This window comes from Chrysochloris asiatica, unplaced genomic scaffold (genome assembly GCF_000296735.1).
Source record: "Chrysochloris asiatica unplaced genomic scaffold, ChrAsi1.0 scaffold00019, whole genome shotgun sequence".
In the NCBI taxonomy this organism is placed as follows: Eukaryota; Metazoa; Chordata; class Mammalia; order Afrosoricida; family Chrysochloridae; genus Chrysochloris; species Chrysochloris asiatica.
This window is the reverse complement of record NW_006408537.1, coordinates 13624141-13641918: the sequence shown is the minus strand read 5'-3', so window position 1 is coordinate 13641918 and position 17778 is coordinate 13624141. Positions and strand designations below refer to the sequence as shown.

At 34.9% G+C, this 17778-nt stretch overlaps 1 protein-coding gene across 1 annotated transcript in view; it reads right to left on the bottom strand.

Annotated features, from left to right (window-relative positions):
* PHF3 (PHD finger protein 3) overlaps positions 1-17778 on the bottom strand; it is a 127682-nt gene that overhangs the window by 28828 nt on the left and 81076 nt on the right. The window contains exons 5-11 of the mRNA XM_006835745.1: positions 12295-12604; positions 9046-9229; positions 5161-5311; positions 4922-5078; positions 1930-2046; positions 766-897; positions 52-187 (exon numbers count right to left, since the gene is read on the bottom strand). Of these exons, the coding sequence (XP_006835808.1) occupies positions 52-187; positions 766-897; positions 1930-2046; positions 4922-5078; positions 5161-5311; positions 9046-9229; positions 12295-12604 (1187 nt within the window). The remainder of the gene's footprint in view (positions 1-51; positions 188-765; positions 898-1929; positions 2047-4921; positions 5079-5160; positions 5312-9045; positions 9230-12294; positions 12605-17778) is intronic.

Sequence of the window (17778 nt, the reverse complement as noted above, 5' to 3'; positions counted from 1 at the left end):
TCCCAGTTTTGAAGTTAAGGTAACATTTTAGGAAGAAAAATTTCTAATTACCTATGCAAATTTTACAGTTAAGATCAAAAAGATGCTGTCTGTGTTGACTAGTGGTATCTTTAGACATGAGGTCAATCTCCTCTTTCTGTTTTTCAGATTCTTCTATTTTCTCCAATGACTTGTTAGCTGTAGGTTCCTAACACAAAAGAGAGTAAAATTTACTTTAGCTGATAAATTTCACCTCAATTTACAAAAAAGTAATTATAAACTGAGGCCAGACTACTCTACTTATAAGTTGTTTTTATTATTTCTTCAAAAAACAAATTCTAGATATTATGATTTTAAACCAAGTAGAAACTCAAAATTCTCTTCATTCTCCAAGACTTCTAACAAGATTTCAGATTATTTTCTCACTAGTATGTGAAAATAAGAAAACACAGAACGTAGTTTGAGAGCTGGTACAGCGTTTATTATTTTCAAATACTAGCCAGAAAATAATACCTACAGATTTCTAAGCCTACAAAAGAAGTTCATGAAATCACTGAAAGACTCCAGGAACCTGTATTTACTAAGTGTTTAGCAGGTATCTGTGAAGCAGACAGTCTGCATACTGTGTGCAACCTAAATACATTCAGAGAAAGAGTAAACAGTTTAAAAAAAATAATAATAATAATAAAGCAGTCTATTTTAAAATATAGACTTCATCAAGCAAATAAATCTTGTCTTACTCTTCAACTTTAGAACACTATAAAACATGACATTCTTTATCTTTACCTGAATTTCCATGGCAGCTTCCTGCTCTTTCATTGGAGCATCACTCTCAATTTCTATTTCACCTTTATGAGTTATTTTTGTGATTGGTCGTCTTTCAACTTCTCTCTGCTCTTTCTCAATCATTTCTATGGTCTAAGAGGAAATATTTTAAAATGGATATTTCACAATTTAAGAATTTACATATCCAACTGTACAACTTTAAATAACGTTAAGCGCTTTATCTGTGATAAACAATAATCACAGATGGTTTTCTCATATCTTGAAAACAAGAATCTACTGAGTGCTTATATATGACAGGTATTGTTTTATGTGGTATGGATGCCAAGAATGAGGACCTACAACTCAGCCATCAGAAGTTCATACATATATTATCAGGTGGCAATTAAAGTGCAATGTTATTGTCAAAGTGATGAAACATGGGATTTATATTTAAAACTTGCTTTCTGATTTGTGTTCCTTAGTAGTAGAACAAAAGAAATGAGATATATGTTGTTTTTAGGTTCTACACTTGATAATCTATCACCTCCCAAAATAGCTCCACAGGACATAACCACCACCACTCAAACATAAATTACAGGTATCAATTGTTTCCTGGCTGAGTTTGCATAGTAGTAGTGATAATTCACAGCTGAATAGTCTCAGCAACAAAACACAAAAAAGAAGGAAATATGAGACTTCCATCAAGATGGCAGACTAGGCAGATGCACTGCATGGGCCCTCTATAACAAAAATATGAGAAACCAAATGAAATAGACACAGAGAACATTCTGGAACCCTGAACTTCAGAGGAAATGTTAGAAAAGGGGGTTCAGTATTTGCTGAGAGCAGAAGCTGAGGAGGAACAGTGAGAGAGGGAGACTGACTAGTGAATGGCCAGACAGATCTTGAACTTTTGTGAGCAGCTTTGGGGACAGAAGGTGGCCTGACACAGTAGAGTCACACAAGCGATAGGATGTGTGATTCTATCTTTTTTGCCACATTCCATTGGGACCAGATGTATGGCCAGCTTCCACCTTTATCTACCCCCAGCACAGATCTCGTTCCATGGGAATTCAGAGCCACGTTACTGTACAATCTGTGTTGAATTCCCTCTATATAACTTCCCCCATGGCTGAAAACTATGGGTTATGATAAAGTCAAACATGTATTTACAGAAAATCTTACATGTCTGTTTTCTCTTCGTCTCCAAGCAGCTAACTCTTTAGAAGCTAGTTCTTCTGGACTCATTCTTATAAGATGATCAGGGGTTACTTCTCCTTTCAGTACTTTTTTAAATAATATCTGGAAATGTTTAACAATGAGAAGAGACTAAGATTTGAAAAATGAACAGGAACTACTGTAGAGAAATTTGTAATAATCAACATGTAATTTTGAAACCTGACTTACAGATGTTTTATATTTTATGTACAAGATGGCTTCAAAAAGTTTGTGGAATTTTTCCATTAACTTTTAATTCCATTTTTCCAGAACTTTTTGAAGCCTCCATTTATTTATTACCTGCTGTACAAACAATAAATGGCAGCCTTGTGTTCTAAAAAATGTATCATCTAAGGCAGACAAAACATATATTTCATAAAAAACAAACAAACAAACAAAACCCACATAATAGAAAAGCATGCATAACGGAACCACTATAATGACTATTCAAAAGTTTTACTAAGTCTGGGCAAACTTTGACCATCACAATAAACTATCTATAATATAGCAAGGTATTGCCTAAAAGAGTTTGACTGAATGCAATGCCTTTCATAATTAAGAAATTTTTTTTATATATTCAAATTCTGATCGTTTTGGAGGGGATCCTAGATCAAAGAACCAACTGTAAGAAAGAAATCTAAAGGAAGAAAAGCTTCAAAATTATTTAATCAAGAAGTATTTGATCCTTCTGAACCATGATGGCAGATATTGCAACTTATTTTACTTCAGCTGTTGTTAGGTGCAGTAATGTCAGTTCTGACTCATAGTGACTATGTATACCATAACACAACACTACCAGGTCTGTCTTATGCCATCCTCACAATCGTTGCTATGTTTGAGCACATTGTTGCTGTCACTGTAAAATCCATCCCACTGTGGATCTTCCTCTACTTTACCAAACAACACCTCCTCCAGGGACTGATCCCTCCTAATAACTTAAGCTTGAGAATTAATGTACCTCATATTGCACGTCCTAACAAATACCACTGCATAATTTTCAAATTTATGTCACTTATGTGAAAACCTTATATTGCTGAAGCATATATGCCAGAGATTTCCATCCAATTATAACTATTACTTAAGAGTCTTCTGTAGCAAACACTCCTATTGGGCCAAGGTAAAGTTTGCATAAAGGAGATCAATTGTGCTCTGAACTCTTAAAATGTTCATTAGCAACAGTTTTGTTTATTGAACTAATCAAAGGCCTACTTTTGGTACAGACAGGCACAAGTGCACAAACATACACACAACTTCCATACGATAAATACTGGACTATAAACCATGAGGTCAGCAGTTCAAGCCCACCAGCCACTTGGCAGAGAAACATGAGTCTTTCTGCTCCAGCAAAGGTTTACAAGCCTCGGAAACTCTATACAGAGTGGTGACTATGAGTCAGACAGCACTTAATAACAAGTCAAAAACAAAAAATTCCAGGAAAGATTTGGGGTTTAATTAATGTTTATTCCATTAAAAGATATGCAGAATTCAAGGGACTTAATAGTCAACGGGCATAATACAGTCCACAAAGACAATGTTCTACATCCTGCTTGGGTGAATAGCGTCTGGATTCTTGAAAGCTCATGAGATGCCATCTAAGATGTAGCTATTGGTCTCTCCATGTGCAGAAGGAGAGTGATAATAATTGAGATGTTTGGAATCAGTTAGTCCAATGGACTAATAGAAAATGTGACCATCAGTCTCCACAATTCTGAGACCAGAAGAACTAGATGGTGCCTGGCTGCTCTGAAAGTGATCACATTAGAGGGTCCAAGATAGAGTGGGAGAAACTGTGCAACACCACTCAAAATTACTGAATAATAATGATAATACCGGGTTTACTGGTCAGAAAGAGACAGGAAGAATCGAAGACTATGGAACTCACACTTGTAGTCCAATTTTTAGCCAAGCAGTGGATAGGTTGGGGGGCGGGAGGGACACGACAACAACACTAGCAGGGTGTGCTCACCATGGAATGGTGGATCATTCAAAACCAAAAGGGCAACATTTTCCTAAGGACAAAGTTGAGAAGGGATAGGACCTGTGGGTGGAATGCAAATAACTACAGGGATAACTGCTGTTGCAGGAAGGGGATTATAATCACTGAGATGAAACAAAGTGTGTGATTTATTAAATGTAAAGCTGATGATTTTATCTGTAAACCTTCACTGAATTCACAATAGTTAAAAAAAAAAAAAAGAACTAAAGTTACAATTTAATAAAAATGTTTTAAAGTATTTTCCCTTTTTAACTAAATGCGATTTAGTTTCTTTCAGCTCTACAGTCATACTCAAGTCAAAAATAATTATATATTGTTACAAATTTTTGTTTAAGAGTTTTGTAGGAATACATACATTAAGATATTAAGATATACACTCCTCACTTATCGACATGGTTAGGTTCTGAAGACCAACATGGTTAGGTTCCAAAGACAGTATCATTATACACAAATTAGCATTATGTGAAAATGCAGATGACCACATCAGATAACAAAAGAGAAGATGGCTACATCTAAGAATCATGAACCAGTCAAGCTGACACACAACCTTAGTCATCACAGCCTCAACATCTGTTACATTAATATGCAAAATAGTTGGATTAGTAGGTTTTATAATATTATCACAAATGTGAAATGTTAGATAATGAGAGTCACTAAGTAAGGAATGAATATGCATTTAAAAAAAGAACAGTCAAGAACAGAAAATTTTAAATTTACAAATATCACGTTAAGAAATATTTAGTATTTCACTTAGATTTACTGTGTAATACTGTTCACTATGATACAGAATTCAGTCTGATCAGTAGAAAAAGAAATTAAAATTACACGTTTTAATTGCAAAGGTAATTTTATAGTCTCATCCCAAGAAATGATACAGATCTATTATATGACATTCTTGGATCCCTGCATATTCAGTAAAGTTTGAAGTATAAACATGCATTGACATGAACAAAACATACTTACATTGTTTTTAGGATCTTTCAGATTAAACATTAAACTTCTGTATTTGTTCTTATATTTAGCATCTGTGTCCCGAAAAAAAGAGAAGAGTTCTTTTTCAATTTTTGTGGCAACTTTTGCAGCCTTTTCTTCTGGCACCTTCAAATTTGAATCTGTAAGTCTTAACATGAAAACAATTCAATTATTTTTCAAACATTTGAAGAGCATATATTATTCAATCTTATATAATAATAATCTGTTACCTTTTCATAAGAATGTCTTTGAGAGAATGTCTGACACTTTGTCTGATCTGATCTGCAGAAGGCTTAGAAGCAGCAGCAGTAGGTGGATGCACATTAGCCACTGCCCCTTTATCAACTTTCTTCTTTTTTATCTCTTGCTTCTCATGAGTACCTAATTTAAACAAATGTCAAACTCATGAAACTATAAAAAGTTATGTTCCCAATATACGGCAAAAGCTATAAACAAAATTAACTAAAAGTCACTAGAAATGAGATCAGAATCAATTTTCATATTAAAATATCTGACATGGAAATTACTAAATTACTCAAGTGTCCCTAAAGCAATAAATATATGTACTGTTTTCCGATTTTAGATAACATCTTTCAGAGGTGGCTACTTTTCAGATATGCATATTAACTTAAAAACAGCAATTAAAAAAAATTTCATAAGCTCTTACTAGTTGTACTAGTTGGGCAGGTAATTTAAATGACTTTACTAATACTCCAGATGCCAATCTCAATAGTTAAAAAATGTTCTCATTCCAATACTTAAACATTTCTCAATTCAAATAACTTTTTAAATATTTTCAAGGACTCATTTACTCACATACCCAACTAAGACTGATGAGTCTAACACTATTACCACTTTCTTGCACACTTTATTACCATTAATTCCCCTCTAAATAATTGTGTTGGCAAAACCATACTCGGTAAAAGTCAACTTACATCCTTCATCCAAATAGGCTACACACAGCTGAAGGAGACTAGACAAAAAAAAAGCACCACAAGCCTTAAAAAGGCATCTGAATCTACTGTCCAAATCTTATTAATTTTCCTAGTAAGTCTGTTCTCCCACTTTCAAGGAATCTATCTTTTACTTCTTTTTTTAAATCAACAGTATTTCCTCCTCAAACTTCAACCTCAGTTGATTGATTCTTCTCACTCACTGCAGAAAATTGCCAGTTATCACATCTTCCTGCCACCAAATCTAATAACCTACCATCCTTTCTACCACATAGGAGAGCTTCAAAATGTCTGTGGAAAAATTCCATTATTTTTATTAACTTTTGAAGTCCCCTCATACAGTTTTCTTTCCTATTAAAATGGATAATGTCCCCGCTCTATCACCAAAACCTCCATGTGGAGTACATCTCATCTTAGGTCCTCATGAATTTTACTGTTCAGCTATCAACTCTCTATCCTGCATTATAAATTTCTCCCTCTATACTGGATCATTCCCTTCTGTCTTATGGTGGTGGTCTGTCTTATAAACATGCTATACCAAAAAAAGTTCTTTGACCCCCAAAAGTTCTTAAAGCACCTCTGGTAGCGTAGTGGTTATAAGTCAGGCTGCTAACCTCAAGGTCACCAGTTTGAAACTACCAGACATTCTGCGGAAGAAGATGAGGCTTTCAGCTCCTGTAAAGATTTGCAGCCTCGAAAACCCTGTAGGAGTCGGAACTGACTCCACAGCACATAACCACCACCACCATACAACAAAACTCTTTAAAAGAATTATCTGAAATCAATACGTGCAGTTTCCTCCCTTCCATTCTTCCATAAGGCACTACAATTGGTTTTTGTTCACACTGCCTTTCCCTCAAAACCATTCTAGTCACCACTGGTCTCTATAAGCTAAGTCACAGATTACCAATCTGTGTTAATAATAGATGGCTAAGCAACATCTGACTCAGCTGACCATTCCTCCTTCTTGAAATCTGACCTGATTTCTGAGTTACGTAATCTCGTGGTTTTCCTCTTATTTCACAAACCACCTTTTTGTCTCCTTTGCTGGATCTTCTTTTCTTCCCAACTGCAAGGGTTGTTTCTGACTCTTCACTACTGAACTCTCTTTACAGATGTTTACATCTAGGTCCATGATTTTAAATCACAACTATGTTCTTATAAATCCCTAATTTATTAACATTCACCAGTCTTCTCTAAGCACCAAGCTCATCAGTCAAGGGTTGTTTACTCAAACAACTCCAATGGAATTTCAATATACATACTAATGTTAAAATGACAATACATCTTCAAGTTTTTTCTCCTCTAATTTTCTCTCTCAGTTCTTCTTATCTTAGTAAATGGCACCAACTTTTGCCTAATCATCCTCTAAGATTTTCATCGCTCTACAGCTAATCCATAAGCAAGTTTTTATCAGTTCTACTTAGAAAACATATTTAAATTTCACTTCTACTTTCACTGTACCTGTAGTCTAAACTACCACTTTTCTTTCTTGAGACACTACAACAGAATCCTAATTGATTTATCTACTTTTTCTCCTACCCCTCTTCACAATCTCTGAATTCATCTTCTACCACACTATCCTACATGTATTATCTGTCACTATGGCACTGTGGGCTAATGAGTCAGATTGCAAAATCATTTGAACTGCAAGGTCGGTGGTTCAAGCTCACCAGCTGCTCCTAGGAAACACTATACAGAGTTGCTATGGGTCGGAATCGACTCGACTGCACTTAACAACAACAACCTCTCTCAAAAGCCAAGATAGTTTCTACCACAAAGCCTACAAACTTATGCTCCCTCTCAAGTCCCTCTTCCCAAAAAACTTTGCATCTCTTCAAATCTCACCTCATAAGTGAACTCCTGCTGGTGCACAGGTGTGCTGTATTATAACTGCTTCCCAATGTCTCCATAGCTACTAATAGACAGAATAGCTACTAATGAATGTAATGGACTCCCAGTGGGGCGCTATAGAATAAACACTGGACCGCAAACCACAACGTTGGCAGTTAAAACCCACAAGCTGTTCCTCAGGAACTCTATAGGCTTGCTAAGAATTCGGAACCAACTCAACGGCAAAAATAACAACGAAAATAAAATTTCTCTCTTAGAGGGAGATGACTGCTGTATGAGAGACCCAAAACATTTACAGTCTTAATGGAATAAAGGAGGAAGGACTGTTCACTAATGCTAGTAAATCTAGAATAGCGATCAGGAAAAGGTTACATACCATGAGCAGGGGACAATGGGTACCGTCCTTGCCTTCAAGGGCACCTTCTCCTTTTACTATCCCCTTCCTCTATTCTCTTTCTGTGCATGCTGTTTGGCTTGTAATCATTGGAGCCTGACAGTACAATAACCCAAGAGAGAGGGACTTCTGAGTTCCTCACCCTGATGCAAAGTGGGGCACAGTTGAATGTAATCCTAAAATCTCATCATGGAACAGGAATCTAATTTTCACAGAACCTTGACTGTTGATGATGTTTACTGTTCAATTTATCCCTGTCCTGTTTATTCTGTGAATAACAAACACCTGTTGATCACACATTAGAACTGTGTCTGGTCTGTGTTCTGCTCAGAATGGTTCTTCACACCCGGAACTTGTGAATTCAGTATACTGCACCTCCTACAGTTGATCTAAAACAGAAATTCCCACTCCTTCCCATGACAGTAACTCTATCCCATTACTTTTTCTTCAAAAACCTAAATTCTCTAAAATACATACCCTTTTTATGGCCAAATTACTCTTTTCACATTAGTATTTGTCATGAAGGCAAGAACCTTATCTTATGAAGTTCATCAACAAGTTATTACAACAGCATAAAGCAATAGTTTTCTAGTTCAAGTAAGGGCAAACACCTCAATTATTTTTATTGCCATTTTAAAAAAGTACTCGTTTTTTTTTTTAATTCCCTAAATATATTAATAGATTATGCATGATGTAAAATATAAACATATTAGCTAATTTACTTTAATCTCACAGCCTCATTTCTGTAGGCACCCTGTGCCATTGCAGGATAAGCACTAGACTTCTAACTTCAAGGTTGGCAGAGTTCAAACCCATCAGCCACTCTGGGAGAAAGATGAGGCCTTTTGCTCCCATAAAGATTTAAGGTCACTATGAGTTGGAATCAATTTAGTGCTAATGATAGAATATTTTACCTGGTTTTGAAGGTTTTTCTCCTGTGCAAATAACAGTTGTAGACTCTCTTGTTATTTTTTCACTTTTTTCATCTGAGGATCGCCGAGGTAAAACTGCTTGTCCCATCTTTCGAACAGGAGCTAGCTGCCATTTTTTAATTTCACTATCTCTACATTCTGATGAGCTTTTGCTTTCACCAGATTCCTGGAAAACAGTAATATTATTCATTAAAACAAAAGCTACCTTTAAATATAAACCAAGCATCAAGGGTATGTGGATGAAAAAAATTAAACATAATATTAAAAACAATTATGGTATCAAATTTTATTCCTTAGGCTAGTAACTGTTAAAAGGATATATGAAAACAGCTCTCAATTACCAGCAAAAAGATAGACACTTTTACTAAAAAAAAATTTGCTAAGCATCTGTTTTATGCAATACCATACTTGGAGTCCTGGTGTGGCACTCTGGGATAAAGCCCTGGAACACAACATCGGTCTGAACCACAAGGTAAGTGGTTAAAACTCACCAGTTACATCCTGGAAACTCTATGAAGGGTCACTATGAGTTGGAAGCGACTAGAAAGCACTTAACAACAACAAACTTAGCACAAAGATAGACCTCAATAAAGGATTCAACATAAAATCCATCAATAAGATGTGACATTTGAAAAGCAGATTTCAAAAACTAAAGCAAGACAAATCTCAGTAAGATTTAACAGTCCATCATTAAAAAGAAAGGAAGAAGTAATTACTTGAATGTGGCAAGTATTGAAAAATTAGACTACTCTCAAATGCTTTCCTAATATTAGATGCTAGAATAGTAAAGAGAATGGCTTCTCAAAATGCAAAAGGTTAACCGTGTTACTATGTTAGTGTCTTTTTTGGCAAGATGGAAACCCTGCACTTATTGACAATATAACAATGGTTTAAAGGTCAATAAATTATAGATAGGAAGGGTAGATTAATGATAAATTAAAGCTTTCTAAGGCATGCTGAAGACTGTTCTCAAGAGAGCTCTCAGATCCACATTATCAATTTGATGCTAATCAACAAAAATGTTGTTCCTGTTCAGTGCCTTCAAGTTGGTTCCAACTTATAGGGCTTCCAAGGAGCAACTGGTGGGTTTGAACCATCAACTGTGGTTAGCAGTCTAGTGCTTATCCTATAGTAGACTCCAAAAACAGATATTGCAATAGTAAATATTAGAAGGATAGAATTTGACACTCAAAATCTCTTGTAAGAAAGAAAATGTTGGGCAGCAAAAGGATTTTGGCAAACTGGTGCTTAATCCCTAAGATTTTTCATGTAAGGAATGTCTGAAATAAAAGAATTTGTAAATAATGTAGAAAATATATTCATGTCCTTCAAATTAAACTACCTCACCTATGTAATTGAGAGACTTCAGAAAACAGGAAAGTTTTCAGGTATACAAATTTCAGCTAAAATTGAACAACTTTCCAACAATGACAGATATGACTGAAAATTAAGATGCATGTATTCTCTTGCAATGGTCTTCAAATAGAATATAAATCATCACTACTACAAATATGTAACAGCATATTAATAAACCAGAATGGTTGAACCAAAATATTTCCAAGGTTCTTTGCAATTCTGAAATTCAAGTTTTGTTTTTTGGATTATAATACCTACATATCCACATAAATTTGTTACCATTGTGTTTCATTCCTAGCACTTTTTATAATCAACCAGAGTTTTGGTATTGTTCTGTAGAAAAAGCACTAGACTACTAACCACAAGATCCACAGTTCAAAACCACTAGCTACTCCTTGGAAACCCTACTACAGGGTCGCTATGAGTTGGAACTGACTCGACAGTACTTAACAACACAACAAACAAGGAAAACAAAGTAATGATTATAAAAATCATAGGTAGTAAAAGGCAAACAACAAAAACAAAATTTAATCCCATAAAATGTTTGTCCTTTGTATTTTTCTCCTATTGTTGTTGTTAAGTGCCATCAAATCAGTTCTAACTCACAGTAACTCTGTATAGCGTTTCCAAGGAGCAGCTGGTGAGTTTAAACTGCCACTCTAGCTCATATAAGATATTAAATATCCTGACATTTCTAATTAGAAGACACTTCCAGAAAATAGTTAAAAATATAAAGCCAGGAAAAACGGCTAACATTTAAGGGTCCACATTTTAAGAAAAAAATTTATGAAGTGAAAGCTCAGAACAAATACTGCAACAAGGGTCAAAAGAATTGAGACTGCTTTTCCTTACAGAGAGAAAATATTCTCCTACTTAAAAATAGTACCACAAAATGTGTTAATAAGAATTGGTAGAGATTAACAGGCTACAACACTTTTTGAAAAAATGTTATCAGTGTATATCCTAGAGAAATAAGAGCCATGATACAGATACATGTACACCCAGTTCCTCATAGCACCCATAGGCAGAAACACCCATCATCAGATGAATGGATAAACAAACTATGGTTTGTGTTCCATATATATCATGGTATACTAAGCAATGTTAAAGAATAGTGAAAAATCCACGAAACATCTCATGTCATTAATCAACATGGAGGACAATACGCTGAATGAAGAAAGTTAATCAAAAAGGAAAAACACTGTATGAGACTATGATTTTTTTAAAGTCAAGAAAACTTTTATACACAGAAAGAACATTCTTTGACCGTTACCAGGAATTGGTAGGTAGGAGTAGGACAAATTACTAATTAGCAGGGATACATGTTAATGGTAGTGAAGGGAAATGCAATATATATTCAGTGGCAGGGCAACACAACAGATCAATGGCAAAGCAAATCTTTGAGACGTCCACAAGAGTAAATGAGAACAAAGGTGAATAACAGTACATACACAATCTTGCAATAGTAATAATGAACATCCACGAGTAGTTAACAGATAGATATGTAAGCCGAACATAAGTGGGAAGGCAAACAGGAGTATAGATGCCAGTATACATGGGGCTTCAAAAAGTTCATGGAAAAAAATCCTATTATCTTCTAATTCCATTTTCCACAAATTTTTTGAAGCTCCCTCATATACAAGAAGTTTGTTGCTATTAAGTGCCATTGAGTCAGTTCCGTAACAAGACCTAAATATTCCTTCTGAACATGTCATGACACAAAGTTTCACCAGGGTGCCAAAGAATTTTAAATAAAAATCCATGCATTTTTATGGAAAAATGAATCACAAAACAAACACAGAAATCTGAAAATTTAGCATCAGTCCATATACATTTCTTAAATAACAAAATATAAGAATGCATTCGTAAGCTTACCCGTTTTAAAATTTTCACCTTATGCTTTACTGTATCATCTATAAATTTGTGTTTTTCATTTGTTGGGGTATGCTTTGATAAGCCAAGCTTTTCACACTCCATTGTTTTATCTTCACTATGAATTTCAATTTTAGCTTGGCTTTCCAAATTATCTGGATCTAATATTTCAGTCTTTTTATCTTCTTCAGCACAACATTTCACACACACATATTCTTTGTCTTCTTCTCCCATTTGTTGTGCTTGGGAAAGACTTAAGCCAACACAATCACCATGAAACCAGTCGTCACATCTCCCACAGCCAACCATAAACCTGGAAGTGGAAAAGAAACTTTGATTTGGTACAGATTTTTAAAAGCCAACAAATTTCCAACACTTCATTTTCTGAGATATTCTACATGTTTTTTAAGTCTATCCATTCCATAATTCAGCAAAGAGCAAGTTTTCAATGAAAATAATATTCCATACAAATGGAATTTTTAAGATTTTCAAATATTTCCTCTCTGATATGAACAAAACATAAAAAACAAAAATCAAACAAAACCCCACAGGGATGAAATAAAGGATAATGACCAAAGAACAGAATATTTCATTAACAAGATCTGTGATAACCTGATCATAATTCATCTAAGATATAATTACATTACCACACAGATGTGAAAATATAAACTTGGGGAGAATCATTTATCCAACATGATTGAGAAATTCACATTCAACTGAAGACTCTCTTATGTACTTTGTGAGTGAAGTACTACTGACTTTTTAGAAACTTGTTTTTCCAAATAAAGATCAGTATAATTTCTTAATGTGAAGACATTCAGTCTGAATTTTAAATTAGTAAAGTCCTACATAATGCTACAAAATTTCCCCTTAAAGCATTTTATCTGTTAACTTTACTAACATCACATTAGTAGACACAAGTGTTTTGACTCTAGAAAATGTTTTTCTTAGAGTACCTGGAATTATTTTTGAATGGCAAATTAGATATGAAATTGTAACTTAAGAATTCAGCATCTATTGTTAGAAAAATTACAAAGCTCATTTAAATGTTTAAGATTTTTCTTTCCTTTGGGTTAGCAATTAATGATTTGTTAAGTTTAAGGGAGTCCTGGTGTAGTGCTGTAGGAAAAACACTGGACTGCTAATCACAGGTTGGTGGATTCAAACCTACCAGCCACTCCCTGGAAGCCCTATACATGATTGCTATGTGTCAGGACCAACTCGATGGCACTTAGTTAACAACAAAAGATTAAAATGAAAGGGTTTAGGTATATGTATTCCTTGAAAACTTTGTATTGTCTTGATTTAGACAATACTGTATAAAGTGTCAGAATTATTCCTTTTAAAAGTGGTCCAGAAGTGAGGATGTCCAAGTACACTAGTGATATAGCAAGCTCTCCCTAAATATATGAGATAGATTTTAACAGTGCAACTATAAAAGTCAGAACACTGAGCTTAACCTTTAAAGAACTTCTTCATTCCTACAATTCATCATTCTTTACTCTTCCTGTGATATCTTTTTGCCATCTTTATAAATCCTTATCTCCCCCAATGATGCATTAAAAAAAAAAAAATCTCAGTATCTCTAACAAGTACAAAATGTTTTGGAACCTTGAGTCTTACAAATCTTCAAACAATGTCAATCTGTTTGCAAGACCAAATTGATTTCTCAAGGTTCGGAGGTATTTTTAATGGTTTCATGGTTCAATGAATGATACAACTCTTCCAGCCAACAGGAAAAAAATGCTTGAATTAGTGTAAGCTTAAAAGTGCTTCCATTTCAAGTTGTAAAGAACGCTATTTCTTGAAAGCAACTGTCAAATTTGAGTATCTTTGAAATACTGAAAGTTAATAGTCATTTCCATTTATCTCCCTAATCAAAGTTATAGTACCACTTCTTCAAACAAGTCTGAAAATCTCAGTAAAGAACTGCTTAATTAAAAACCTACAGTTTTTTGCCCCAAGCCCAAGTATTTCAAATTATACAGGGCATTTTAAGACTTTTAGCAAATTTTTGATCAGGAGAGTGGTTTTCTGAGTGTGAGATTTATCAAGTAATTACCACCATGCCTCATTTTGACATTGTCTTGTTTGAATTTAAGGTAATCGCTAGTACTATCTACAGATATGTCTTTACTATAGTTTAGTGTATGCAAGATAGAGCAGTTAAAACTTTGAGAAATCAAGACAAAAATGGTACTGATAAATTTTGCACTTCCTAGGGGATATATTACATCTTAAAATAAAAATTAATGTAACTGATGTACATAAGGATCATTTTTAGATGTAAAACTGAGGACTATGAACTTAATAAACCACTTTGAAGATTGCTGTTGTTCAGTGCTGTTGAGTCAGTTTTGACTCATAGCGACCCAAGGAGCAGGTGATGGGTTTGAACAGTCAACCTGGGGTTCACAATCTAGTGCTGATCCTACAGTGCCACATCAGGAATCCAATGGCCTATAAAGAAAAAGAAATTTTGCTTTCCATATTTCTCACAAATTAAAACCATATGGGTCATATAGTTGTTGCTGTTAAGTGCCATCAAGTCGGTTCCGACCCATAGCAATCCTGTATAGGGCTTTCTAGGAGCAGCTAGTGAGACTGACTCTCTGACCTTACGGTCCAGTACTTTATCCTACAGCACTAACAAAATTACTCTCCCACTTTCTAACTTGTCATTGGAATTTCTCACTATCGTAGACAAAAAAAATCAGGGAAAAGACTATAATCTGCATGCTAAATTCTTTTACTAAAATCTGTTGTGTGGAGTTTGCCTGTTGATCAATTAATTAAGACAGCAATATGAACCAGATGACTAAAGAGTTAAACCACATTTATGTTGTCTTCTCCTAGTGTTGTATGTTCACACACAATAAAAATCAAAATCTTGACCTAAGACTTCTATTAAGAGCTAATTTTAACATTCTAGTAAGGAGCTCTGGTAACATAGTTGTTACGAATCGGGCTGGGAATCGCAAGGTCAGCAGTTCGAAACTACCAGCTGTTCCACGGGAGAAAGATGAGGCTTTCTGCTCCCGTAAAGACTTACAGCCTCAGAAACCCTATACAGGGTCACTATGAGTCGGAACCAACTACACGGCACATAACAACAACAACAACAAAGTAAGATAGAAGGAGCTCTGGTAACGTAGTGGTTACGAATCGGGCTGCTAGCCTAAGGTCAGCAGTTAAAAACTACCAGTTCTGCAGGAGAAAATAGAGGCTTTCTGCTCCCATAAAGATTTATAGCCCCAGAACCATGGTCACTGAGTCAGAACCAACTCCACAGCATAACACCACCAGCACAGTAAGCTAAAAGCAACATTCAGAACTACTATTCTTAGTAATTTTGTATCACAAATTCATTTTGTAAGCTAACAATGTAGCTGTTACAAAACCTTCCATTTTTGTGTTTCCTTTCAGTAACAGTACAGGCCATGTAACCACTCAGTTTTCCAAGATGAACTGGTGCTGTATTTCACAGAAACATTAAATCTTTTTAGTGTTATTATCTAAATCTATGCTTTTATCAACACAACTCTTATATCCTGAGAACCAGAATCTATTTTATTTTCCTTCTTGTTTGAATATAAAACTGAGTCCCATTTTGCCAGGGAGCTTGATTTTCTTTTGTCAATGTAAAATAATATGCTAGTCAAGAATTGTACTGCAAACCAAAGATACACAAGGTCTTTTGAAAAGGTAGGGAAATAATAGAAATTATGAGGTAGATGATATGAAGGAAGGAGCCCCGGTAACATAGTGGATTATGAGCTGGGCTCCTAACCATGAGGTCAGCAGTTCGACTCTCTATCAGTCACTCTGAGGGGCAAAGATGAGGCTTTCTGTTCCTGTAAAGACTTACAGCCTCAGAAACCCTATACAGGGTCACTACGAGTTAGAACCAACTCGACGGCACACAGCTACCACCAATATGAAAAGGCAACTGGTGTGTCTCTAAAGTTCAAGGATAACATTACTTCAAAAAGTATATATTTAAATGAATATAAATGTCACTTTAATTTTTTTAAAGCTCATTATCAAAATAAAAAGAAGGAAAATAGCATGGCATGTAAATTTAAAGTCATATCTACTATCTTTCATGATTGACAGGTAAATACCTGCTTATGGTCAAATACCTTTTGGGGTCAGGTTATGAATGAGCCTATCTTACATAGTTAGAAGCACATACAAGGAAGTTAATTTCAGTTGTAATACATGTAAAATGCTAAAGAGTTAAAGCAGCTTTGCAGAAACAAAGCTGTAAGAAGTGCTAGGAAATATACCATATTAACAAATAACTTTCAAGGTGGGTAGTGCATGAGATGAAAGAGGATGAAAATTATTTCTGGATATTCCCTTCTTATCATATTCCCACACATGGATTAAACTATAAAAACTCCATGCTACATGTCAAGTGTATTTTTTTAGTAAATTTATATACAAGAACAATGTATTAAAGAGGTCGTGATGTACAGTTAATGTATAAAGAAAAAAAGCAATCAATTACTTAAGTTTCTTTATTCACAAAATAGAAATAATCTTATAAATGTTGCTTCCAAAACTGACCATTTTCAATAATTTTATCTATTACTTAGGTAAATTACAAAGCAGTAACTCAAATTTTCTACACACCTAACATTCTAAGTCATTTTCCAGATTGGAACCAAAAAAAAAATACAGATTTCATAGGAGTCAAACCAAAAACAGATGCTAGGTAAAAGATCAGGAGACATTAACACCTGCTCTTCATTTTAGGGAACATACTGATGTTGGTGAAATATATTAGAAATTCTGGGCAAAATCATGATAACTTGGCAATCAAAATCTGAGGGAGCTTCAAAAATTCATGGAAAAATGGAATTAGAAAATAGTTATATTTTCCCACAAACTTTTGGAAGCCCCTTGTAAAAATTTATTTACAAAAAGTGTGTGTTGCCGTGGGTTAATGCGCCAGACTGCAAAGCCGTTTGAACTGCAAGATTGGCAGTTCAAACTCACCAGCTGCTCTTCAGAAACCCTATACAGGGTCACTATGGTCAGAACCGACTCGACAGCACTTAACAACATAGAATAGCTTACTTAGCGTGGCTTTCAATCTATGTCAGTTTAATTTGGAAAGTAGTCACTTTAAGGGTCTTAACTCCATTTCTCTGACCAAATGTCAGTGTAATCGTTTTTAAAATTCAGGCAAAAAGGGCTGGCTTAGAAGAGCACTGAAAAGGACTTCAAGCCTTAGGTCAAGCCCCATGTTAGAATATTTGAATAAGCTGTTTTAAATTTTGGAATATGTTCTGTTATAAAGTAATTGGATACGAAAAATAAACTAAGGGCTAGATCACAAATAAAGAAATCCTTTGACAAAAAACTTCAGTTGTTTTTGACAGATAGCTCCACGCATCTCCCATCCATTCTCCCAAAGGCAACCCACCATCCAAAGAATGTTCTACAGCACTCTTGACAAAATTGTACCTTCCTAAACAG